The sequence below is a fragment of the Colius striatus genome, chromosome 7 (assembly GCF_028858725.1).
Source record: "Colius striatus isolate bColStr4 chromosome 7, bColStr4.1.hap1, whole genome shotgun sequence".
NCBI lineage: Eukaryota > Metazoa > Chordata > Aves > Coliiformes > Coliidae > Colius > Colius striatus.
The window spans coordinates 7,857,097-7,883,231 of record NC_084765.1 but is presented as its reverse complement, the minus strand read 5'-3'; the positions used below and the strand labels follow the sequence as shown (position 1 = coordinate 7,883,231).

General features: G+C 37.8%; 2 protein-coding genes across 2 annotated transcripts in view; one reads left to right on the top strand and one right to left on the bottom strand.

Annotated features, from left to right (window-relative positions):
- Window positions 1-9,404, top strand: part of CCDC73 (coiled-coil domain containing 73) — a 70,086-nt gene extending 60,682 nt beyond the window's left edge. The window contains exons 17-20 of the mRNA XM_061999633.1: window positions 34-202; window positions 1,516-3,033; window positions 5,942-6,075; window positions 8,984-9,404. Of these exons, the coding sequence (XP_061855617.1) occupies window positions 34-202; window positions 1,516-3,033; window positions 5,942-6,075; window positions 8,984-9,190 (2,028 nt within the window). The 3' untranslated portion in view covers window positions 9,191-9,404. The remainder of the gene's footprint in view (window positions 1-33; window positions 203-1,515; window positions 3,034-5,941; window positions 6,076-8,983) is intronic.
- A 582-nt stretch (window positions 9,405-9,986) lies between these two features.
- On the bottom strand, window positions 9,987-25,893 carry EIF3M (eukaryotic translation initiation factor 3 subunit M). Its single transcript, XM_061999724.1, has 11 exons — window positions 25,788-25,893; window positions 24,453-24,585; window positions 22,716-22,854; window positions 22,199-22,322; window positions 21,566-21,660; window positions 16,422-16,505; window positions 14,996-15,095; window positions 14,506-14,587; window positions 11,295-11,438; window positions 10,686-10,746; window positions 9,987-10,258 (listed from the first exon to the last, which is right to left on the bottom strand). Exons 1-11 carry the CDS (start codon window positions 25,827-25,829, stop codon window positions 10,138-10,140), a joined length of 1,125 nt encoding a protein of 374 aa, XP_061855708.1. The 5' UTR covers window positions 25,830-25,893; the 3' UTR covers window positions 9,987-10,137.
- Between the last annotated feature and the right edge of the window lie 242 nt (window positions 25,894-26,135).

The window sequence follows — 26,135 nt, the reverse complement described above, 5'->3', positions numbered from 1 at the left end:
ATATGCATAATATTTTGTTTCTTCTTATGCTAGAGTAGCCAAGAATGTTCAAAAGACAGTGAAATTCAAGCTATTCAGAAAGAAAGTGAGTGTATGCAATCTATAATAAGAAAAGAAAATAATTTTGGACGTGAAGAAGAAACTGAAGTAAAAACCACAACGGACTACTCTTTAAGCACTGAGGAATTGCAGATAGAACAAAGTAATAACATTACTTGGATAACAGAGATAAGTAATACTGATGAAGAAAGGATATTTACAGATACAGTATAGGACAATAGAATGCTTGAATCCTGAATTAAATGTTTTTGTACTAACAACACTAAAATTCTTGGTGTCAGTAGTGCTAATCTATGATAAATTCACAAAGCTCTGAATGAAAGTAGAGTCATTCCAGTGGCTGCCCTGGGACGTTAAGTGAGATCTGTGTGCCATAACCCTTCAATTGGTTCAGTACACTTTCTGCATGCAAGTTCAAGAGTAGGGGTTAGGTAGACTGTAAAATGTATGGAAGTGTTTGGAAGCAAAACTAAGGGTTTTCCTTTTCCATAAAACAATTAAGGCAGGAAGAGACAATGCAAATCTGTTGGTGTGGGTAATCGTAATACTTCCCTATAAAAACACTTTGCAATTCCAGTAATTTATTTTTTTCAAACCATCTAAATGAAATATACTTAGTCTCTAGTGCTTGGTCTCTAAAATGTAGCAATGATACATGAAAATTTAAAAACGTATTAAGTGCAAAGTGACTCCTTCAAAGGATGACTGCTCACAGCCTTCAGTGTATCTTTCATAAATGACCTTTTTGATATTAAAATGCTTGTTACTTGTCACTGGCCCAGTACCATCAAGTCATAGCCTTTTGGTATGAAAATAGTCCCTTAAACAGATGATGGTTTGTTTTCCCTTAAACAGATTTTGGTTTGTTTTCCATTTAGATAAAAATACTACTTCTTAAAAATAAAGATAAATAGTAAGCAGTGTCTTAAACTTTTATGTAGACATACAATCACAGAATCACAGAATCTTAAGGATTGGAAGGGACCTCAACAGATCATCCAGTCCAACCCCTGTGCCAGAGCAGGACCACATTGGTCACACAGGAACTTGTCCAGGTGGGTTTTGAACGTCTTCAGAGAAGGAGACTCCACAACCCATCTGGACAGCCCATTCCAGTGCTCCCTCACCCTCACAGTGAAGAAAATGTTACAACTTCATAATGAAGACATCTTTCAATAATCAGGCTGACAGATCTCAGTGGGAAATACCATAAGCCATATCTAATCTCTCCAGAATGTTAATATTTTTTCTGTTTGAACAGTTCATAAATATTTTGTAAGTTACTGTAATGCAATACTTCAGTAACTTTTTCATAGACTTCAGTGTGTAATGTAAGATGAGAAAAATCAGTATTGATGCTTATCCTGAGTCCGTCTCTTTAGAGCTGTAAAAATAAAGCATTAGTTAACCTCTAGGTGATCTGTCACTAACTGGAGAATACACTTATTCTAACAGATTTACAAGTTCATGAAAACAGTTTTAAGGATGAAATTCATCTTGCTAGCCCTTATGAAGAAAAACAAAGGGAGGATTCTCCCAGAAGTACCCTCTGCACAGATACTGATTTAATTACTGAAGGACAGACCACAGAAACACATGTCACTGAGTGTAAAGAAGCAGAAAATCTAGGAGCAACACCTAGAATGTTACTGGATGAAAACAACGCAAATTTGGAACAAGAGGCACAGGGCAGCACTGAGCCATTGGCAGCATGCCACACAGAAACAAGAAAGGTCTCTTCAGACAGTACTGGCACTGTAGGTGCCTACAAGAAAAATGGAAGCCAGGAGACCGACTCTAGCAAGCAGGAATTTTGTGATACTATAGCTGAATCAGTTTGTATTGAGGCAGAAAAACAATCAAATGCCATCCAACACAACAGAGGTGTTCTTACACCTGAAGCAGCCAAACCCAAGCCTGAGGCAGTTCTTTGCACTGAGAAGAATGCTGCATGTGACAGATGTACAGATAGTAATCAAACTAAGGAATTAAGTTTTGGCATCTTACCTTATGTTAAAGAACATTCTCAAACAGAATACCAAAAATGTAGCTTGCTGGACAATGACAGTTATGGAGGCAATGGTTTACAGAGAGATAAACTTCCTTTTAAACAGACACAGATAGATGCTGAAGACAGAAATCAAAATGATAATGCCAAAAACATAACCAGAAATGTTGCACTGAGAAGTACTGGTGTTCCAGCAACTGATGCACAACATCTACCAAATGATTATTTTGATAATGTAAGCAGTGATGATGCCACAAAAGATCACAATGATAGTATGTCTGTCCTAGGTACTTTCAATTTATGCCCCCCCAAAATAGAAAGAAGAATAAATGTGAATATGTGCAGCAAGCAAGTTGAGCAAGACAGTACTGAACAAACAGGGAATGCTACACATACATGTACTTTGAATACTAAAGCTGTATCACCAGTAAAGTCTGATGGTCTTGAAATAATTGCTCATAAAAAAAGCCCAACAGGTAGGATTAGTACAGATAAACTAAGTCCATGTAAAAAAGTTAACAATGATATTCAGATACACTCCATCAAAAATGGACATCCCATGGAGATTAATAATTCAACAAATAACACATTGTTGAAAGAGAAAAAAGACTCGCTGAATAGTACAGTTCCAGGAAGGAAGTTTACTGAGGGTCACCTGAAAGAATCATGCTCTTTACCCATGAGAACATCTGGAAATTTAGTAAACACAAGTGGAAGGTCATCCTTTGATCTTTCAACCTCAGATAAAAAAGCTGAGAAAACTCCAGTATACCTAAATTTTTTAGACTTCAGTTCTTGTTTAAGAGTACATAAAATGAGAAGTCAAGCTATGTGTACTTCAGCTTCTAAGGAACCTCTTCTTTTGAAAGAAAAACCACCATGCTTACTGGAAAACAAAATGGTTACTTCAAAAACGCAGTGCCAAAATCTCAATAAGAACGTTGATGGAAGAGAAATAGCACTAGGTAAGAAAAAGAAACATTTATGTTTTGAAGCATGTACTGACCATACTTAGAAAAATTACCAAGTGTGGAATTTCTGCATCTAAGTTTAGTGTAGCATTAGAAAAATTTAAACTTTCTGACATTTCAGTTCTATGGTAAAAAGTACTGTGAGTTTTCTCTGTTAATTTATAGTATAAGCGCAAATACACAGCTTTTGTTTGTGCAGCTGATTCCATCAACTTTTTCTCATATTTCCTTCTGTGAAAGAAAAGCAGTGCAGTGATAAACTGAGTTTTCAAAGGCATTTCTAACCCTAATGTAGAACATACTCTGTCAGGGCTCTGCATGTATCTGAAAAGCACTGAGTAGTTTTTTGCAGATATTCAGTGCCCTCATTTTGAATGCTTCTTTGACTGGGACTTAGAGATGGTTACTTTCAGGCAGACATTTAAAACCATCTGAATGTGTTAAATGTGTGAAAGAAGTTTATATTCATTGAAGCTCTGGAAAACATACCTAGCTGTTAAGAGTGCCCAAGGAGGCTTTTCATCTTCTACTGTTGGCACTTAAGTATTTGCTGAACAATAGTTTGCATATGCAAAACAATAAATATGAGCTTTCTTCCATGTTTCTAAATCATTACTGAAATGTGGCAAAACTGTTTTAGGTTTGTTTCACAATAAAACTAGCTTCTAGTAGTACCTCTGTATTTATTATTAAAAGTGCCATTTCTAAAAATCTTTTGCAAAAGTAATAAAAGTATCATCTTTATTTCCACAGTAAACTGACTCCAGAACATTTACAGATGTTCCTCTATGTCAGTAACTGGACAGAGTAAAAGACTGTATGAGTGGTGCTTTATTTCTCAAAATAAAGCTTGCATGCAGATGTTATTCTTAGCACATGCTGTAAGCTTAGAAAAGCAGATGATCCTTTAGGCTCTGAAATAAAAGAAATTCCTGCTTTTGTAGAAAAATAATGCTTGGATGTTTTTCAAAACAGGTAGATCCACAGTCTAGGATGTTTGTGTCTATGTTTGGAGGTTTTGTTGATAGAGCATTTTGCGCTTTGAACAAAGAGCAAAATGGATTCCGATCCTTTAGTTTTGTGGCCAGTGGCAGTGAGACAGAAAACCATCAGTCTGGTTTACTGATTTTGTTCTGGTGTTAGAAATTTAGGTTTATAGGTAACCTTGGTTCTGTAGTTGGTCTCTTGCCTATGTATATTTGTATACAGGTGCACAAATTTTTGAAGCTAAGTTTCAAAACAGTCTTTGTCCCTGCAACTATAGTGGTGGTAGCAAGGTGGCAGAATCCTGATCTCAGATGGTACATTATTTCTTGTAGTAATGTCAATTTTGATACCTGTTTCCAGAAAATGAATGCATAGTTATGTAAAGTTCTGTATGTATGTTCTCTGTAAGAACAGACAGCACTATCTGAATTTCTTCCATGTGTTCCTCTTCCTTTTGTCAGAAGCCTTTCAATATACAAGTACTGTAATTCCAAACAGTGCCTCTGAGAGGCATAGTTCCCCAAATGAGTCACCTAGTGACCAGAGCAGTCACTAGATTTCCAGAATTCCAACAAAACTTGACAGGAATGATCTTGGTCTGGGTTTCAGATGAGCCTCTTGCCTAATTTAAATAGGTCCCTACTTCAGCTTGCTGAGTTCTGAATCCTGCACCTCTTTGGGAGACTAGAGAACTTGTCAGGGCACCTTAGTCATTGGTGGTACTCAGCACTGCAACTTCCAAGATTTATCGTGGTTGTGTTTTGTTTTGTTTTCAGATATTTTCCCAAATGTCAAACCTGAAGTTGTATTCACATGGACAGTGTCCCTCAATTTTTGGTGTTTTATATTATTTTACTTTTTACTGACTGAAGCACACATTTTAGCCATACATGAGACCCAGAGGGGAAGAGCATTGGTGAAAGAGTTTAGTGAGCCTATCTGAGGGAATTCCTTTTACTGCCTAACCACAATGCGATTTGCTATTTATACCACTTTGGTTCCCAGAGAGCAGCTACTCCACAACAGTAAACGGAGGAATGAATAAGGAATGGGCAAGTTCTTCCTAGTGAACTCTTAAAAAAAACAAACACAAACTCATGTTTTCCTGTTCCACGCAAGAGAAAATGACAGTATTCTTAATTAACTATTACCTTACCATTAGGTACTATGTATTTTCATAGCACGATGAAGATTTTACTACTGTGGCAGTGATTAATAGGCATCTGTGCAGTGACAGAAGAGCTACTGTTTGCATTATGAGTACTTGTGAAAATATGCTTATGTTTTGATCTTACAAGGCTCTTCATATTGGTTTCAACAGTCTACTAGCTGTGCATAAAGCCATTGCAGGATTGGAGCCTTATGCTCGTCTATGACTAACCTACTTATTTGCATTTCCTACTTTTGGTGCATAGCTATAGCCTGATTTCCTGAAATACCACGTATAACCATTTACAGAAAGACTCAAGTACAATTTTCGTTGAATAAATGCCTCTGTATTTAGAATGTGTTTTGTATTACAAGTCACTCTGGAATATGATGTGAGCATGGCAGTAATTGTGTATTTTATTATCAGATGGTAGGTCTTAAAGTATTAGTGTTGGGAAAAAAATATATTTAGTCAGAGTATCCAGAATACGTAATTTTTCTATAAATCACAAATTTGATTTGTCATTAATTAATATGTGAAAATGATAGAAACATTTGTAATCAGATTAGAAGTGTACCTCATCTTTAAACAAAACAGATGCAGAAGTATGTGAAAGAAATTATGAGGAATAAAGCCTACACCAGATTCAGTGACTTAAAATGAAAACATTGTTTAAGATCAGAGGTAAAGCAGAAATTTAGTTACTTTACAATTAGTGCCTAGAGACTAAATTGCAGTTGTTACCATTTCCGTTTTGTCAATCAGGTTCCACCAGTTTTAACAGAGTTGCCAACACTTTGAATACCTCTAGCATCCACGGAGACCCCCAGGGAGACTCTAGTGAAGAATGGAATGCTACAGCAAAGACTTTTTATGATTCTTCTTTTCCCACAGAACATGTAAGTCAATTAAAAATATTGCAGACCAGACCTCAGTGAGCTAATTCCACAGATATTTGTACAACTGTACACATCTGGATACTTTAAGACTGAGTCAATCTCCAAAATAATATCAAAAGGGCAACAAGGCACCATTTTTCACAATTAAGGTTGATAGAAAGCAGCAGGAAAAAGTCACAGCATATGAATCAAACAGATGCTAAGCAGTCTGCTTGGGAGGGGAGGAAAAGGGTAGTTCATTCTGTACCCTAATAAAAATCATCACCTACAGTAAAAGTTCCTCGATAGGAAAATGTTATGTAAAAGATTCCAAAAGAGTAAAAATTCAGCGTATCTATGAATTAAGAGCTTATTTCTTTATCTATGCTGCACTTGTGGGATGCCATATTTAGAGTTATCCTGTTAAGTAGGATGACATGACACAAATGTGTACAAGCAGAGAATTTAAAAGTCTTACCGTTTCCCTGTAAAACAACTTAATTCGGGATGGCATTAGCAGTGGCTCATACTGCATGCTTAGATCCACATTAGACTGTGCAGCTTGAACAGCTCTAACTGCTGTATTAGAATTTGGCCTAATGCTAAACATATTATTCAAAAGTCATAAAATAATTACTCTAAAGAGGTCCTAGAGTATGTCTCAGGTAGTTAAAGCTTGTCTTCTTTGGATGAAGTTTGAGGTCAAGGTGTATAGTGGTTTCAAGTGCTAAAGTTGGCTGACTTCAGCCCACTTCATCAGTGGGCTTTAACATTCACACTGTCTGAAATTCAGAAGCAAAGATTGATATTTTAAATTACTCAGTTTTCCTAACATGAATGTACTTGAGAATGAAGTGAGGTGAATATTTTACTAAACATAGTGGTGTTATTTACTTGCTTTTTCTCACTGAGGTGGGGCCAGGAATTAAGTGACCTAACATACCTAATCTACATCTAGAAGTTGTATTTCATTATCTGATTGCAGTTACAGCTACTTTGCCACCTGCAAATTAAAGCTCTTTATGTGCTGGTTAAGTACAAGCTGAGATGGACAAGAGCAGAGTGCCTTGGTAGTCTGACCTTGGTCTACTTTCCAGATACTTATTCTATGAAATCTCAGCCTCAGACATTGCACTCCCTCTTTTCTGTGTTGGTATCATTCAAATACCTTCTGTCCTTAAACTTGTCATTGCTATGACCAATATGAAAATGATGTTGGGAGATTAAAAGTAAACTCAGAAGTCTTCCTTGCTCAGTTTATTTGTTCTGACTAATGTGTATGATTATAACTAGATCAGATTTATGCATTCTATAATTTGGATAATCTCATTAAACCCAAGCACAGTGCTCTAAAAAGTGATAAAAAGAACTGCTACAGGTGTACTTAAAATTCCAGTAAAAATATGAAGAACTCTTTTAAACATTAGTCTGTACATGCCCGAGTACCAGGGAAGGATGATTAAACATCCTCTGCGTAGTTTCAACACAAGGCTCTAACTGTGCAGTCATGCTATTCAGCAAGGAATTATTTTACACATTTCTCATAGGTGTCTCATAGGTTGCTGTATTATTCAGTGCTGGCAGTAAGACACAAAATTGTATTAAAAATGTTATATAACCCAACTGCACCTACTTCTCCAAGACGTCTGAACCCTTTCTTATCTTCAGTAAAATCCAAATAATGTGTCATGGCTCTGTTTCACTTCCACATCTAAAAGACCTAAATGAAGGTTCTTCTCTTGGATTATTAGTACAGGACAGATGCAGCCCCACATGTTACTCCAAAGATTCTCACTAGGGCTTGCAGTGGAGTATGTTTCTTTCTGAGGCCTTGGGAAAGAGCATGGGAGAGTGTATGTACATTGCTACTAGAATTCACAGGTTCAGAATTTTATTGCTCAAATGAAGTTACTTCCTCATTGAAATGGAGATTACAGTCCTTGTTGACCTGACGTATCTTCAGCTGCATTGCTGGAATGACGTTGCAGATGCAGTAGGCTTAAATGAACATTTTGCGTCAAGTTTATTGTTCCTATTTCAACCCTCAAGAAATACTTGTGCACTGGGAAAGGGAAGTTTTAGCACAAAGTTAATATGCTAAAATAAAAGCAGGCCTGATAAAGACATTGTGGCTTACAATTGGTAGGGGCACATTTGCCCAATGCTTAAAAATAACTGAGAAGGAGGAGGCCTTATCTTGTGATCCCTGTAATAGAACTCCCCTAGTATGCATCTAAAGCATTAGAGACCTCCAAGAACCAGTGCACTGAGAGCTCAGAGTACGATGGTTTGCTGTGCACGCAGTGTCTGAGTCTGCCTGCCAGCCTCTTAAAGAGCCTCACACCACTGGAAAACCCATTATTCAAGCAAAAAAGGGTTCCCCTGCTGCACTGCTGGATGTGTTTGATTTGGAGAGACAGGAGGTAGCTATCAAACAGCAATTAAAACTACTCGGAGAGCAAAAACCTTTAACATAAGAAACCAACCCATTACAGACCTTGCATTAATTAATGATGTTTGCTTTCTAATCTTTATAGCAAAGCAGAGAGGGAGTCAACACTATAAACCTCAGGATTTTGGGTTTTGTTAATCAAATGCTTGGAGAGCAATAGAAATGTCAATTGCAACATTAAACTGTTTAATTAAACTATTTATTTTGCTAATCTGCATCCTAGTATGAGTGCCATTTTTTTAATCATACTCTTCTGTACTGAGTCTTTTGTTAAACTTTCGTTTCTTAAAGTATACTTCTTGTTACTAAGTTTTTAAAATTAAAGCTGAAGCAAGCACTTCAAATTAAATGTATTTTTCCAATTGACTTATATTTCCATTCACATTTCCTTGCTTGCTTAATACTCAGCAAAACACAACAATTTGAACCTTTTTACTCGATTTCACTGGATTAATAACTAAGTTTGTATTTTGTCAGGTGAAAGAAGGAGTTACTACTTTACAGCACAAGCAGAAATCTTCTCACATGACTGTAACTCCCACACAAAGTGCAAGTGCCCTCAGAGATGAGGAAAGTTGTTCTGTTCATAACTCTACTATACAAAACCAAGAAGAAATTGAGAATTTCCTGAATTTGGAAAGACTTCATTCAGCAAGAAAAAGAAAATACGAAGAAAGCCAGTGAAGATCAGTGGCAGGAGATGAAAAGCATGTCTTTTAGGCACTTTTAGATCAGTCACTTACAAAAACAGATTTGTAAGATATTCCTATAGAATATGGTACATATACACCGTGCTTTCATATTTAATATGTTGTATAGACCGTCTTCTATGTTCAAAAATAGATTAAATCCCTACTAATAACATTAGTTGTTATGGGTTTTGTCCTAAGTTAAAAAGTTCACAAGTTAATATTTGAATGTCCGTTAAGTACAATTAAACAATTTAAAGAAAAACGATTAAACGAAGAGTACTCTTCTCTTGTTTCTCAGTTTTGGCTGAAATACTTTAATTTGGTTTTTCCTCAGAGCACCCACTCAGTTTTGAAGCCAAATCAGCTGCAACTGTTTCAGAATCCAATGGTTGTTACAAACATTTACAACTTAAAGCACTTCTAAGTGGCAGAAGAGGAAAATCTGCTTGTCTTCACTGCCAAATTATTTAAATATGTCTGTTGTAGTTGATTCTGTATCAATGAGTTAATTCTGTCATTTTCAGCACTAAAGCATTAGGTTTGATTTAGAGATAAGGCAGCATATCTTGCATCATAAAGCTTCACCTCTAAGTGGTTCACCTTTATTCTCTGTTAAGAGTATAAGGGAAATTTTCTTAGTTTACAATTACTTGCACTACCTTTTTTTTCTTTAAATCTTTCTCCCTTCTTCTCCATACCTCTTTCAAAGTCTGTCAACCTAAACAAGAAGCGTAACCAATATTGCTACCATCTGTTGTCGCTAATTCTGTGAGAAAATCAACAGAAGCTATTTTCCCATGTTAGTTTTATTGCTCTTTTTGTTTTGCAATTTAGAATATTCAGCTTCTTTAAACTAATTGCATACATTTTGGAAACATTTCACAAATGGCCAAAGTTTTGAATAAATTTAATCTGACATTATCAGGTCAAAAAAATGTTTTAGGTGTCCGAGAGACTGAGGAGACTGTTTTTCACTTGATTCAAATTTTGTTTCCAGGTGTTTAGAGTGTCATACAACTGCTGCCACTGCTGCTTTCCAAAAGTCCGATGTGTGCTGTGACTAGAGAAGTAAAACAAAATTGGGAGATGATTACTAGATGTCATGTTCACCTATTTATTTATTTATAGCATTACTTCACTCTCACAAGTGACTAGGAAAATGTTTATTTTTTCTATGTAAAGAGCTGCACTTAACCAGTTCAGAAAATTCTGTAGCCTTCACAAATATTTAAAGCAACAACAGTCATTAGTATTCTTGTCACTATTAGGTCATTAAATGAAATGTGCTGGAAAATAGGACTATTTCATTAAATAAGCTAATCACATTCAGTGTGAGCTTTAATAAAATTATGATAAATAGCAACTATTTAAGTACCAGCAGCCAACAGGAACAATACCTCGCTTCTAGTTAAAATATTCTACAACTCTAAGTGCAATAATTAGAACACAGCGGGTCCTGCAAAATGCTATGAAGAATTAAGTCTTACCTGACAACTACTTTCCTCTGTGTCTGATCTATTTTGCAGTATACCATCTTTGTCTTTACAGCTGCAAAAAAGAAATGCTGTTTTGAGCAATGTTTTCAAGATAGTGCATAGGTATTAAACTGCCTGAAAATGGTTCCAAGTTACATCAATACAAACATAAAACCACAGCAGTTCACTTAATGCTATTTTGCTGTTTGTTTTAACAGTCTAGTAGACAGAGAAGCAAAATTATGTAAGAAGATAAAGGTGATGCATGAATGCTATTGTTTCATACCAATTGATTAAAGCAATATCCTCTACAGTTTTTATGAAGTTCTCTGCCCTACAAACACATCACATCCTGTTTTAATGACAGCAAACAAAAACAGATGAAAAATTAAACCTGAAAACAATGTGTTAGTTCTGTAAAGAAATAGATTAAATAGTTCCCATCATTGAAAAGAAAAACACTGTTTAGGGCAACAGGCATGTGTTTCAACAGGACGTTTTGCAGCTCTAACAAACACGGAAGTAGAAGATGGATTCTTTTTTTCAGAGTATCTCACATTAGAAGACCATAAAGACTTTTGTTTATTAGCATTGTGTAAAGCGTGGCACTGCAGTTCTTACCATCAATAACAAATGCTTCTACATCATCAGCTCCAATCTGAAGTTCCTGTTGCATTGTGTCAAATGATATTTCTTTATTCTCTACAGCCATTCCCATGAAGGTAAGTAGCCTCATTTTTGCCATATTATGTTCGTGCAACAAGCCTGTGTAAAAGTGTTGACAGTTTATGGATATGAACTGTAATACAGTAATTCATGAATTTGTCTTTCATGTTCTTTACTATGTATGCTTCCAACAATTTAAAATTTCTTTCACATCAAGAAAATATTCCACCTGTCCTTATCAACATTTTCTTGAGGTAAAATATTAATTCCTGCATCTTCCTTTCTAAAATAGCTGTTTTAGTTGTGAGTTCATCAAGACTCACCCATTGTCAGAAAAAGGTGATAAATATCTACAAAAGTGAAGCACAAATACCTTTTGAAATGGTAAAAACATCACCTCAACAGAATTTTTCTTCATCTGGAAGAACAGCAATGCAACAACAAATGGAAAATATACAACTGATAATGTCAAAACCTTCTTACAGCCTTACCTCTCATTCTCGTGTACCTGAAACTAAACCTCTTTCAGTAATGGTTTAATAATGTAACATTTTTGTGACAAAACAAGGTGTTTTGGCTCTGCATTAACTTTGCAACACAGCAAGAACACATCACAAGTCACATGTATGCTTACAGCATCCAGCGTGGCAAAAAAAAAGTGCTCTCCAAGAACAGAGGTATTACAAGTTAGGTTGGATCTTTTATATGACTATATGAATGGCAATTTGAGTAACTGAGCCGAGGGCTTTGCATATCTAAACCACAGACTGTTTGCTGACCTAGACTTTTTCCAGGAAAAGTTAAGACAGGTGAACCAAGGCATTTCTTAACCTGAGTTCTGTGAAATACCAACTAAGATTCACCATAAGTTTCTTTAAAATGCATATCAGTCATTTTGTTTTGGAATTACATTGCAAATATTCATAGTGCTTCAGTAAATATTTCAGTTTGGAATTTATAACATCCATACAGTAATAGGAAAGCACATTAGTGCAGGACATCGTGTTGTGTTAATTAACTATAATTATGATGCAGGTTCTCTATTTGGCACTGATTCAACAAAAATGTGATCACCATAATTCATATGAATGAGGAGCACCAGCAACTATACCTAACTGGGTTTAATGGAACTCTACAAGCATCAAAAAATCAATTAGCACACATTAACCCTAATTAGCAAATGCAAATGAGATGCTGATTAACTTTCTGAAAAAGACTGCTGATAATACCAGATTAAATGTGGACATGTTAGGGCGAGTCAGTTGACACAGATAATGCTACTGCTGGCCTAAGTTGTCAGCATTAATAACACAACAAATTGTAACAAACGGATGCCACCTGTGGCAGCCCCCACTGCAGCTTCCACACACTAGTTTAATGGGTCCTGGTCCAGGAAAGGTTAGAACTACAGCTGATGCTGTACTGTCACGGAAAGCCCATTAGTAACAGCCTTTATCTTAAAGCCTGTGAACTTGGCAAGTTATTAAAATAAACCTTTCAAGCACAGTTAAATAACTGTTTGTTTTGGGGAACAGATCATAGATGTTCTGAAGAATTTCTGAATGCCTCATCTAATAATTTTGTTTTCTCTACCAAACTGCCCTTGTTTTTCAAAGGGAAGGCTGAAATGTTCAGTCCAAGCTCCTTGTGTTCCAGTCTGTGCTGCCTCACAATCTCTACCTTGTGTGCAGAATTTCCCAAGTACACTGTACTGCAGGTGAGAAATCAAGGTAACTGCAAGCAAGGCTGTCTTTCAAAACAGTTACACAGATATTTTAGAATTATATTAACATTACGCAAATCCTAGATATACTGAAAGTGTACACACCGTGTGTGCACAGAGGTGACAGAGATACAGGGAGGCAAAGCAACAGAAGTCATTCCTATTGACTGTTATACAGTTAATACGATGTATATGTGTACTTAATCTTCTGTAAATTTATTCAAATGTTAACAGCATTTTCAGCAAATACTTCTGTGGACAAATAACTAACAGAAAAAAACATTTCAAGATGTAAAAATAATGACATTACAAAACCCACTTTCCCCCAAGAAAGAAAAGTGTAAGATATCTACACAGTTAATGTGCAAATAAGACAAAATATATGCTTTTACTATATACACATTTGCAGACTACCAAAAAACTTACTCCTAATTTTATCCACAAAAAACCCCATATCATTTTAATACCTGAAGTACCAGCATTTTAAAGCTTTGATGGTAATTATTCTCAGAATTATACCATACTCCATTAAACAAAATAACAGGTGTGTTGAAAGGGTGCACTAAACTCTGTTTTAGCAAAACTATGCCTTTCCTTAAATACATTCAGCTGGTGCTCAAGTGTCATTTCAAAATCAAAGTTATAAAAAAAAAAAACCCAACCCTGGTCTTTATGGAAACATTTATTCATTACCAATATGTCAAAACCTTAATGCAGTAATAAAAAAATCTGCATCATTGAGCAATTTCTGCATTGTCACTGACCCCTGTCCTAAAAAGCTGGAATATAAAAAACGTAATTTTAATGCATGCAATAGCTTATGAACCAGTGCTCCTTTGAAACAGTCAATTACACATCAACGGGGGAGTGTCAAAGTGTTAATTACTACTCCTTTTTTCCACAGTGTGTAAATAAAGAGGGTGCTGACATTAACATTCCATCACATTGCTTCATGTGATGAAACAAATTAAGTGGGACAGACTGTGGCTTGCTAGGTCTAATGCATCAGCACACGCAGACAGACACACACACTATTTGCATGTTTTATCTTACTATTGTGGAAAAGTATTTGCTGTTATGAAGTTATAAATCATTTAAAAATTTGTAACAGATATATACAAGCTGCTGGCTTACTCAATAAAGTTGGGATTTCTGGCCTAGCCTGGAGTAGCAATGACTTACTTCCCTCCCAAACAGTTTAAGAGAAAAGAAGTGGAGAAAACACTATTCTCCTTCAAACCAACAAACCAGCTTGTCCTAGTAGAACAAATCACAATTCATTTATGATCTAGTAGAGGTTTGAGTCTACAAGCTCTAATCCCTTCTTAAAAATATCTGTTACATTTCCTTGGCTAAAATATATGGGTTCAAACTGATGCATGTTGCAGCTTCTGTATCTTAAGCCACATCAACGGTCACAAATGTAATGATCTGAAAACTTACCCAGGGAGTCAATGAAGTCTTTGTTGTTCTGATAAAACTTGACATAGGATGCTAGTTTAGCACTTACAAAAATTGTCAAAAGCTAGAAGATGGAAAACAAATATAAGAATGGTTTAAATATTGTTTCTCTCCCTGCGAACTGCACAGATAGATATAAACCATTGGTATTGAACAGAAAAATAAAGCATTAAAAGTTCTGTCTTCTGTCAATAGCTGAGGGTAATCTGTGCTGAGCTTGCTTCCTTTCCTCAGACATGAAAGGTAGTTGTGCTACAGAACTCATGTGAGAGTTCTGAAACTTCTAAAAAGAAACATTTCACATATAATATCTTGATTTTTTTTTTTTCATTCTAAAAGCATTAAAAGAAATAGTACATTGTAGCTCAATACTACTGACATAGATAACTAATCTAATGAATGTCAGAAGACACTAATAAAACTAGGCACTCAACAGATACCAAACCATCCAGCTAAAAACAAAGTTACTTACATCATGAATAAGTTCTCCTTCCAAAAATTTAACTGGTTTTAAGGCTAGAAGATGATCAAAGAGAAAGGTATTTGGGTCCTTCAATGCTCGTACAATACATCTAATTAGAAAAGGAAAATGCTTATTTTTACAGCAATACACATTTTTATAAGTAAGTGCAATTAAATTTGTTGTTTCTTACTGTCTAGGAAAACACCCATGGGTTTTCAACTGTTCCTAAAGGTAAGACATATCACATTACAACTTTAACCTTCATTTTATAGATGCAAAGAATGAAATTTGCCAGGTGATAAGACTACAGATCACCCTACTGTTTCCATCCATGCATTTATTAGCAGCCCTGCCTTCATTCCTGGAGGTATCTTTACCATCCTCCTAAAATTGCATAGAGTAAGTTGTTTAGGAAGATTAATTACACTTGAATATGTGACACAAAATGGAGAAAACCCCAACCCCAAACACTACAAGGCCTATGATTTATCAGTTGCAGCTCCAGACTATAAACAGGCCTGAAGTGTTTCTAGATCTCTAGATGAAAGCTTTTGTTCAGCGGCACATTAGAAGATTTAGTGCACCACTGCCTGTGCCGGCCTAGCCTGTGGTCCTGCCAAGCCAGCACCCACCCAGGACAGCCCAAGGTCTGCAGAGATGCAGCAGGCTGCGAAACCCCAGACAGACGTGTTCCTCCGGTGGAAGAAGCCTTCGACTGCTGTAGGGGAGTCAATGGACTTTTCATTGATGCACTGACACTTTTAATTTTCAAAATGAGTCATCCTGGTTTTCCTCCATGCTTAAATATAAACAACTCCACTGAGAACTATTGGTCATACACACCTGGCAGAATTACACAACTTATTCAAAGTGTAACTCCAAAGAAAAATCGTGATAGGTAGGATATCAAAATACAAGCTTGTACTCATTTTGGCCAGTGGGGAAAAGACACTGTTAAGAATCAATTTTCTCCCAGCTTGTCCAAAAGTAAGTTTATCTCTGTGCAGTTTACATCCTTAGTACTTGCACATGGAAAAGAAAGTAAAAATTTATTTTCAACCAAAGTGCTATATGAAATGAACAGTCAGAAACCCAAACAAGCAATAAGTGAAAACCTGAAGTAAAGGATGCCAACTGAAATTTTGACTGTGCGGTTGATGTAACAGAAGTCCTTCCCCAAGGCTGATCTCTCTCCCAGCAGTGAGCAGAAACACACTCGTGCTCTTGTACAATGGAGTAAACTTGACTCTGGCTAGAAACAACCACACCCACTTGCACAGATGAACTCTTAATCTAGGCAGCAAGGCTAGAGAAAAGAGGCTGCAGCAGGGCCCTTGCCTGCCAGGCCTTTCGATAGTCTTAACAGTAAGACAATCAACATAATTTAGCAATTGAGAAAAAGCTACTTTTAAGGAAAGCAGAAGATGGCTATTACCTGTGAGCATCTACTCTAGCCTGGGAAGCATTGTCCTCTGTGTAACTTCCCAGTAGCTCCACCATTACTTTTGCTGCAGTGTCACTATAGAAGAAAAATAAAGTTACTTCAGGATTGCTGAAAAAATAGTTCCAGCAAGACACTCAAATATTTCAATAATTCCATTATGATGTTATAGGTCAAATTAAATTACACTTGAAAAAGATGTAGAAGATCCATTTTAATTCTAGGGGAGAGAACAAATTAACTAGATGTATTCTTTCAGTTCTTGTTCTGCAAAATGTTTATCTTCACCCTTCATTTCATTCTCTTAAATTGATAAATTACCTGCTAGTTATGGAAAAAGCTTTCTGAGCTAGGAGCAGCTTTATATGGTTCACTAGAATGTTCCTCTTATGCACATCTGGATTTAATCATTGCAGAATAAGTAGCACCGCAAAGTTTATTTCAAATATAAATGGCATATCTTAAAGAATATTTATGGTCATGAAAGTGACTGTGTAAAAGCTGCCTTTTCTTCTTTTACAGATTCCCTGCTCAAGTATTCACAGCAAGAGCTGCTCATTTTGCTGAGGAAGTTAAGCAGCCAGCAATTAGATTGGCTTAGACTGCTGGGAAGCAAACACTTTACAATACTGCTTTGACAGACAGCTTGTAGAAAACGAATTCAGTCCAAGAAAACTGAGTAAACCTACAGCCTTGTCTACCCAGATTATTTTGTAAACAAGTACTCATCAATGTTACTGCAAACCAGCTCTGAGAGTGTTACATTGTAAGATTTTATTTTCCTGTAACAGTTCTTGCCACTAGTGAGGCCAGCAACCCCTGATGCATCATACAAAACTGTCAGTGAAAAATACACGTTGAATATGCTGTGTGCATACACACAAAAAGCTAGTTCCTATTTCTCATTAAATTCTTGTTAGTTATTAAAATAGAAGGCTGTGACAATTCTTTACAGCGCAAATAGATTTTGCTGATGCTATCTTACCACTTCCTTTGAACAAGAGAGGGTATGGATGTGGGTACCACCAAAACTCAATACCAAGAGCACAACCAAAGCTTACTGATGCGAGCAGGAGCTTTGCAGAACTGCTTTACTAAGAAGCACTTTCTCAGCAGACAGGAGAATGGCTGGATACTACTCTCCAGAGTAGTACTCCAGTGAGTTCTGGTGTAAACCTAACCTCTTCCTTCAAAGTAGCTCATTTCCAGATATAATATATTTCCTCACATGATCAAATGGGCCTACAAAATTTTCCTTAAAAGAAAAAACTGCAAGAATAAAGCTTCAATTTCTAAAGTTAACAGTATAAATTGCATGGGGGAGGAACAAGCACTGTGATACAGGTTTAATCCATATGGCAGCACAGGTCTGAATGGTTTTTATAGTACAGTGACACTATAGGGGTATTTATTTTAAATCTCACAATATTATTGTTTGAAAACTTCTCTACAGGATGACACTTTGTGCTCCTAGAGAATTTACCAGATCTCTCATAGATGTGCAGTGCAAATATTAGGACACCATGGAAAACAAAACAGTATCATGCACAATCTGGAAGTACACTGAGTGAGGCAGTGGCCTCAGCCATTATTCCAGAACTGTGATCAGGGATCTAAACTTGAATGAAACATTTATATAAAGAGTCTGGCATCAAAGGGGTCAGTTTATGTTTTGTGGCAACATGATACTGGATGACTAGAGAAACTATAGTTCTGTATCAGTGAAATAAAATTAGACAGCTTTATATATGAGAGAAACATTTTTATGTGAATCAGTCTGTGACAGACTATGAGTTTTGCGCTGGTGAAATCAGCACTAGATGTTTTAGTGAAGACAAAGAACCAGTTTAATATGGGACTGATATGATACAGACATTCAAACGAAAAGGCTCAGCTCATGTGCTATTCAACCTAACAATACAAAACTCCTATTTATGGTAAACTTTCAGTAGTTGCTCTTATACACTTCAGAACCATTTTACAGATTTCTAGAATTTTTCTTCTTCTTCCCACTTTCCTCAGGAGCAAAAATTGAAAACTATGCATTTAACTAATTTCAAATACTATTTGCAATCTACCCACATTGCTTTTTCTTTTTCCACGTGGGGAAGGAGTAGACACTTTCACTTGTATTTCTAGGAAACATCAGAATGTTACAAGACAATTACTCACAAACTTTCTGTGCTAAATTCTTGTGAGCCTCGGCAAATATGGCAGGCTTTTAAATCTTATTCATTTTCTACAGTGTTGGATTACTACTGTAAATTAGGATGTTTACATCAGTAATACACATCCCTATTTTACCAAAGCTCACTGCTAAATGTGTATCTCACCTAAGATGAAAATGTGAACATTTTTTCTAGCAAGACAGCTTGCACAAGTGCTGTTGGCTCCACTTGCCAGTCTGGATGCATAACTTGACAAAAAGCAGTGAGAATTAAAAGAGTGACAGCAGATAAAAGGAAGAAAATAATACAGGGTATTCAGAGACTTAGTAAGGTGTTGGAATCAAATCCCTCTACATTACGTGATACTAAACAGAATTAAAATTAAATGAAACAATTATTTTGCAGATGCCTGACATGCTGAGCTTTTTGCTACAGGTATTAGACTTGCCAGACCTGTTTAAATGTAAATTTGAGTAGGACTAATGGCACTCTGAATCCTGCCAGGTTAATGTCAGAGGGAAGCTGTAAGCTGCATCAGGCTGGTGCCTGGCAGTGACTCACAGCAGAACTCAACTCTTGCCAGATGCAAGCCACACATGCCTGTTAAAGTCCACCAAGAACTGGAAAAGAAAACAGGTTGTATTACCTTGCAAAATTCTACTGCAGCACCTTTATGGAAAGGAGCATAATCAGCAGATGAAGTACCTAATATCTTGCAAAGTTCAGCTACCAAGTGCAGATCTCAGAAGCAACCCACACCAGCCATCTCTTTGCCAGCCACCACTACCACCTTTTTTTTTTCACTTTATCACAGGAAAGATAAAAATGCCTTTTTTGAAGATATGAAGATGATTTTGATCATCAGAAACTTCAACCAGAAAGTGACTGGAAAATACTTGACAAAAGAAGCTTTCATTTATCACTTCAAGATAAGGAACACCACATCTAACTGGGGATCTACTTTTCATAAGCTACCAACTTATCCTTTGGGGTAAAGCCTATTAGCTATGGAAAACCAGCTCTTCTGCCACACTGAGTGAAGTTGAAACATAAAAGAAAGGAGAAGAAAATTGTTTTCAACAGTGTATTCTTCTCCCTTGATTATAAATCAACATGGTAACAGGTATGATTTTTAGTACTTACTTTTCAGTTCCCACTTATCTTTCCTTACTGCTAGAGCAACATTCCTGAGCACTAAAGCTGGAATGCTGCTGTGAGTTTCCCATACTACTGCAAACACTGCCCACTGATCCAGGAGAGTGAATCAGGTCAAAGGTGCTAGGGTCATTTAATGTTTTCTTTTCTGGAAAGAAGTCTTAAGTGCTCTGAAAAATTGCTCCATTCAGTGCAAAGCTTGCTGCCACAGATGGTAAGGACACTGAGTACACAAGTAATATATTACAGGGTTTGTTAAAGTTTCTGATGCCCAACCTAAAAATATCATCAATTGTTAGTAAGCAAAAAGTATTTGTAGCAAAGTTACTGTAACACTGGAAACAAAAATTAGAAGTTTAATCCACAGATTTGATAACAAGACTAGTTAAAAAAATTTAGCTATTAAGTATGGGAATGAGGCTAGTTAAAACTTCTCAATAAATCAGTAAGATGAGAAGTGTTTAAAAGAGTAGGAGCATCATAGAGTACCAGTGTAATATTTCTGAAAAAATGTGTAAGATTTCTGATCAACATTTCTGAAATTATTGTGACCATCTGAAATCTGTGACTCAGTACTATCAATGCAAAACCATTTTAATGTTAGCAACAGGGATAGGAATTCACAATAATGTTGCAGCTCACAGTGTAACTACTCCATGAGGATTAATCATCCCTAAATTGAGGTTAGTTAAAAGTGATCCTGCTGTGCTGAGACAGCATTTCTAGGCTACAGTTTCACTAGGCCAGAATAAGCTAACTCTACTGCCAGAAGAAACTTTCCTCCTCCTATGATAGCTCCGGACTTTTTTAGAAGCCTAGCAAGATGACCTCCCCAGCCCAGCCCACCAGGCAGCTGCACAAATGCCAACAGCAGGATAGGAATTCACTCCTTTCCATAACCAGTACAAGGTCATGCAAATGTAGAAAATGCAAATGCAGATCTGCTACCAGTGAAGTCAGCAGTGCAGAGGCCCTGATGCTGCCTCACTAACTCAGAAAACAAAGTGGAAGGGAAGGGTGAGGGGAAGCAACACCCTCCCCCACACACACACACACATCCCAAACCACAGCAGGGACAGTTTAGACAGGCTGAAACTTTGTGGAACTACATGCTGAAACTACTCCTGGATACTAGCCCATTTCTGTTGCCCTGGCCAATGCAGTCAACACACTGTATCACAGCTCTAAGATAAACTGATGACAGCTCTCAGTTAAGATTTACATTAATTTACAAGCATGATAGACACAGGATTACTTTGCATGCCAGAAGACACTGGTCTGCCAAGTTTGTTGGATCAAAGATGCTTCTTATGATCCAGGATAAGAATTTTAAATGGCCAAGCAGGTACTCTGTGGACATTAATTTCCATGACTAGTGAAAAGCTATGTCCTAAAGGTAATGTTTACATAAAAAGACTGATTCTGTTAACTGTGATGGATAAGCCTCCCAACATCATTAAGAGATAGCACTACCATGCACTACAATGTCAAAAGTGCAACTAAATAATAAATTTGGCACAATGCTACAATGCTCAAAGATTAGTATTCATAGAAAGAATAGTCTCATTTTGGGAGTCTGTGGCTTGCAGGGAATTCACTACTAACTGTCTGTCATGATCTTGGAAATACTAGTTATATAAGAGTGCTTAAAATTTACATAAAAAGAAAAGACCCCAGGCATGTTTGGATTCAGTCAGTACAAATCCATTTTTAAAATGCTGTAAGAAATACTTTTTCCTATATATCACTTAAAATTCATAGAATCATAAAATGGTAAAATACAGTTACTTAGTACATATTACTTATCTTTTATACCTTTTTTTGCAGTCTACTAGGACATCATACAGCAGTCTCAGAAGAGTATGCTTTTTCTCTGTGCCAAGATTCCAGTCAGAAATCCATTTTCGGACCTAGGCAGAATACAAGTGAGAAAAGAACTGGGGAAAAGACTAAAATAAAACTGAATATTTCTCATCTTCTCTCAAGCAGAAAAGGATTGACAAGATCTTGCACAGCAATTTCTCCTTCGGCTCCTGTGACTCTCAGGCTCCACATGCAGAATGTGGAAGCCTTCTTGTGAGAAGTCCGATGTCTATGCTCTCTATATTACTTCCTAAATAAGGATGAGTGAGTCTAATACACTCTGATTACAGAGCAAGGGACAGGAGCTTGATGCCTCACTGATGATCAAAGCTTCTCACTTTCATTACTATCACAGGAATCATACACATTTAACTACATTCAGCATCAGAAACAAAAAATAAACTGCAACTTGATTTAGATTCTGTAGACAGATGCTTAAATATAAGAAATCCCGTCTTCTACATTTCTTATTACACTAGGCTCTGGCAATTTATAACAGATATGGTCTGTATCAACTCTTGACTAATAGTGATATGCCACATGGTTAATAACAAAGGCCATAACTTGAAGTACCACATGAATTACCTGATCTAGTTCAGTTGGAATGTACTGGATGGCACCACATGATGAAGCCACTTTAAGAAGGCTGCAGTAGACTGTGTATCTCACAGGAGTGTTCTTATCCATACCATGGAAGAGATTGCTCAGTCTAAACCACAAACAGCGAACAACTGAGTTTAACAGGTTTCAAAAAACAGTACTGGCGTGCACATAAATGTTTCTATTAACACATGTGCTGGTGCACAGAGAGCACTTGGGGGCATCTTACATCTTCTAGTCTGGTAATTGTTTTCAGCAAAGAAGCTGAAAACTATGCATTTTAATTCTGTAATACCCAAGCAAAGAAAGTACATTGGTACCTCTATTTTATGATAGGGAAAAAGAAGATTAAAAAATAAGAGTGCTTCCTGCAACAGAGAGATATATCTTGACAGACACCCCACACTTTGATTTAAAACATAGAAGATAATCCTTCCACTTTAGAGGAAAGATTATTTTGTAAAGGATTACTTTACAACACTTTCCCCTGTACAATACTTACAGCTGCAATCTAAGAGACGGGCGCTCTCCTTCCCGAAATTTTACTAACTTCTCACACAGGTTTTCAATCAGTGCTTCTTGTTTTTCAGGTTCCAGGATAAGAAGCAAAGAGACTACACTGTTCATCACACTCTCGACATCTGCACAAAACAAAACATGCAGCTGTTTAAAACTGCAAGCAGCAATCATCAGTAGCTGTTTGGGACTGGAGAGTTACTTCTGCTATGAGTGATTATTTTGCATTGTCAAGCACTGTAAAAGAGAGAAAATGCCAAGATAACCAATCTGGATATTCATCAGAATATACCAGAGATTTGGTTCATGTGGTCTGTCAGCAGCACATCTCCAGGTAAAGAAAGAATCCCTACTGTGAAGTCAAAACAGAATTTGGTATTTGATATCATACTTGCTCTGAATTCTCTGTTCACACAAAAGAGAAGTCAGAGGAACTTTAGGTTTTGGTCTTATAAAAGAGTGCCTTCCTCTTGCACATCCAGAAAACTGCCCCATGGTTCCACAGAGAGAATACTAACACCTGATGCTCAAGTACATATCACCAGAAGCACAACGGATACCCAGACCACTTGCAGGAAAATGCCCGCAAAAACAACATTCAAGAGCCTTCCCAGCTCCTGGTTTAAGCATTGTGTCCACAGTATCCCAAGGGTTGGAAGACACTTCAAAAGATCATCTAGTTCAACCCCCCTGCCAGAGCAGGACCACCTAGAGTAAGTCACACAGGAACTCGTCCATGTGGGTTTGAATGTCTCTGGAGAAGGAGACTCCACATCCCATTTGGGCAGCCTGTTCCAGTGCTCCCTCAACCTCACAGTGAAGTTTTTCCTTGTGTTTCTTTGGAACCTCTTTCCCAACAGGAGTGGGCAGGCTTTGTGTTTTATTTTCACAGGCTGCCCAAATATCGGTTACACAAAGGATAAGAACAAAAGTCATTATATAGAGAAAATACTATTTATTCCCTGAAATGACACCTGAACATCAAACTGCAGAGCAATAAACTTCTCCACTATTTCATACTCATTTGCCTACATTAAAAAAGGCAATACGAAAAATGATCTTCAGTGCTCCTTCTGAGATTAACCACACATTATTTCAAACACCACATATTATTCATATTAGCAATTGACTTTTTAGATGTAAAGGTTCTAAACAGAATCTGTATATTGATACAGAGCACAGCAGGAACAGCAAGATCATTTAAAGCTACTCCAGCATTATCAGCAGGATTAGAATATATTAATGCAGTTCCTAAGGCTCTACAAAGGTAATGCCAAGAGAGTTACCAACTACTGAAAATCCTAGTGTTTTCAGACAATAATAATCAATATTTATGCCTTAAACCTTCTACTTACAGATGTCTAGTCCTAATTTTTGTTGTTCCTTCAATTTTTCTTGACCTGCAGCACCACAGCCATTAGTTAACAGTAAGTCTTACCTTTACCATACCTTTTTTTTCCCAAGAGAAACTCTGTTTTACATATAACTCACCATGCCCTCATAACAAGACTTATTCAAAGGGTGCTGGGTGTTTGCAAAAGGGAGGGGTAGAGTACATGCAAATTTTACATGGCAATGATGGAAATAAGCCCTTCCAGTTTTATAAAAGATGCACATGTTAACAGGCAAGATCTGCAACACACCTCCCAGTTCTGACAACTGTTACTGTTTGAAGGCACTGACAGCAATATGTTTAGTAAAACCCAGACTTAAAGGTGCAAACCTTTGTCATCCTCTTTCAGGCACACATCACAAACTTCAATAATCTGTGCCAAGTCCACATGAAGTCCACCTTCAGCATTCTCTTCAGAGATTTCTGCTCCTTTGGATTTCAGGTAAGCTCGAAGTTCTGCAGCCTTAAAAAAAAGATAACATGGGGAACAAAACAGTTGTTTTGTGATCAGGAGAGTCCAAATAATGAAGTTTCGTACAGATTTTTGTTTTACAACCACTGTTCTGCTCCCACTGCTAAGTCACACATCCTCTCACTTCTCCCTACCACCCTGTATCCTACAACACTCCCTCTCCTCCTCCTCCAAGATACATTTGGTATATCTCCCAAATACTGACTCGGTGGAAGATGTCACATGTACTATGGCTGGTTTGCCATTCATTGATCACACAACTGTTGAGTTTCTCATAGTATGACTGTATCACAACTGGTTAGGAGAGCAAGCCTTGAAAGTTTTTGTAATAAAGATGCTTGCTTCTTATATTATTATCTTTTCCTCTCTTTGAAAACATTTGGCAAAACAATAAAGCCATTTGATCGCTCTTCACCAGAAAAGGATATAAAACCACTTTAGAGAAGGTAGAACCTGATATCTTCATACAAGTTGAAGATAGTTCCCAGTATAATGCCTTACCTTGTTTGGATTTTGACCTACACTAAGAAAATACCCTTCCCTGAACAAGAGGCCTATATGTTAGCTTCACAGTCTGTGGTTTCAGCCACAGAACCACAACCCCCCCAACACCAACCTGTACAATGCCATACAACTTTTGGCACAAGGGAACTCTGGCCAGGATGCTGCTGTGATGGCACGTGTAATTAACATCAAATTCTCTGTCAACTCATTACAGCACTGAAAGACACAGCTAGGTGTTACAGGACCCTGAAAATGTCTCAGACTAACTAGACAAGAAAACTGGACTGAAGGGCTTGTAGTTGTGTATGCTTTTTTTTGTGTAGGTTTCCAACCGCATGCATGTATGCCTCTTAAAACACGCTGGGAACAGCAAACCTTACAATTCAAAGGCAAAGAAGTAGCTCAAACACAAATGTCACACTCCCCATGCCGGCAGTGTCGAGAATGAGTTTCCAGACGGCTACGTGGGGTCCGCAGCCGCAAATACGCGGTCCTGGGCCCTCACCGAGGCGGCCTGCGCGGGGGAAAACGGGGGGTGGCGGGGCAGGCGGACGCCGCCCCCTCCCCCGCCGCGCAGGCCGCCACAGCCCGGCCCCGCTTCCCCTGAGGGCCGGCGCCCGGATCCACCCCCCGCGGCTCTCCCTCCGACACCCACGCGATCCGCTCCCCGCCGAACTCCAGTCGCTGACCTGATCCTCCTCCGTGATGTCGATAAAAGCCGGGACGCTCATGGCGCCAGAAGCTCCCGTGGCCGGACGGAGCACGTCGCCCGTAGCGGAAAGGCAGAGCGGCTTCCGGAGCTGCGCACCGTCTGCTTCCGCTGCCCCGCCGCTGACGGAGGTGGGGTCTCGGCTGAGGGAGGCCGGCCGGGCGTCCCCGCCGGCTGCGGCTGTCGCTACCGGCCACCTCGGTTCCCCTCGGAGCTCCGCTGCGGGGCGGAGGAGCCTCCGCTGTGGCCAGGTGGCTCGTCGGCAGCCAACACGCGAGTTGTGTCCGGCAGTGTGGCGGGCGGCAGCGGGCAGGACGCCTCAGCGCTC

Coding starts and splice junctions, on each gene's coding strand:
- EIF3M (XM_061999724.1), bottom strand. CDS start 25,829: ATGAGCGTCCCGGCTTTTATCGACATCACGGAGGAGGATCAG. Junction 24,586..25,787: donor ACATCACGGAGGAGGATCAG/GTCAGCGACTGG, acceptor CTTTTTTTTAAG/GCTGCAGAACTTCGAGCTTA. Junction 22,323..22,715: donor CCGTCTCTTAGATTGCAGCT/GTAAGTATTGTA, acceptor TTTGTGGTTTAG/ACTGAGCAATCTCTTCCATG.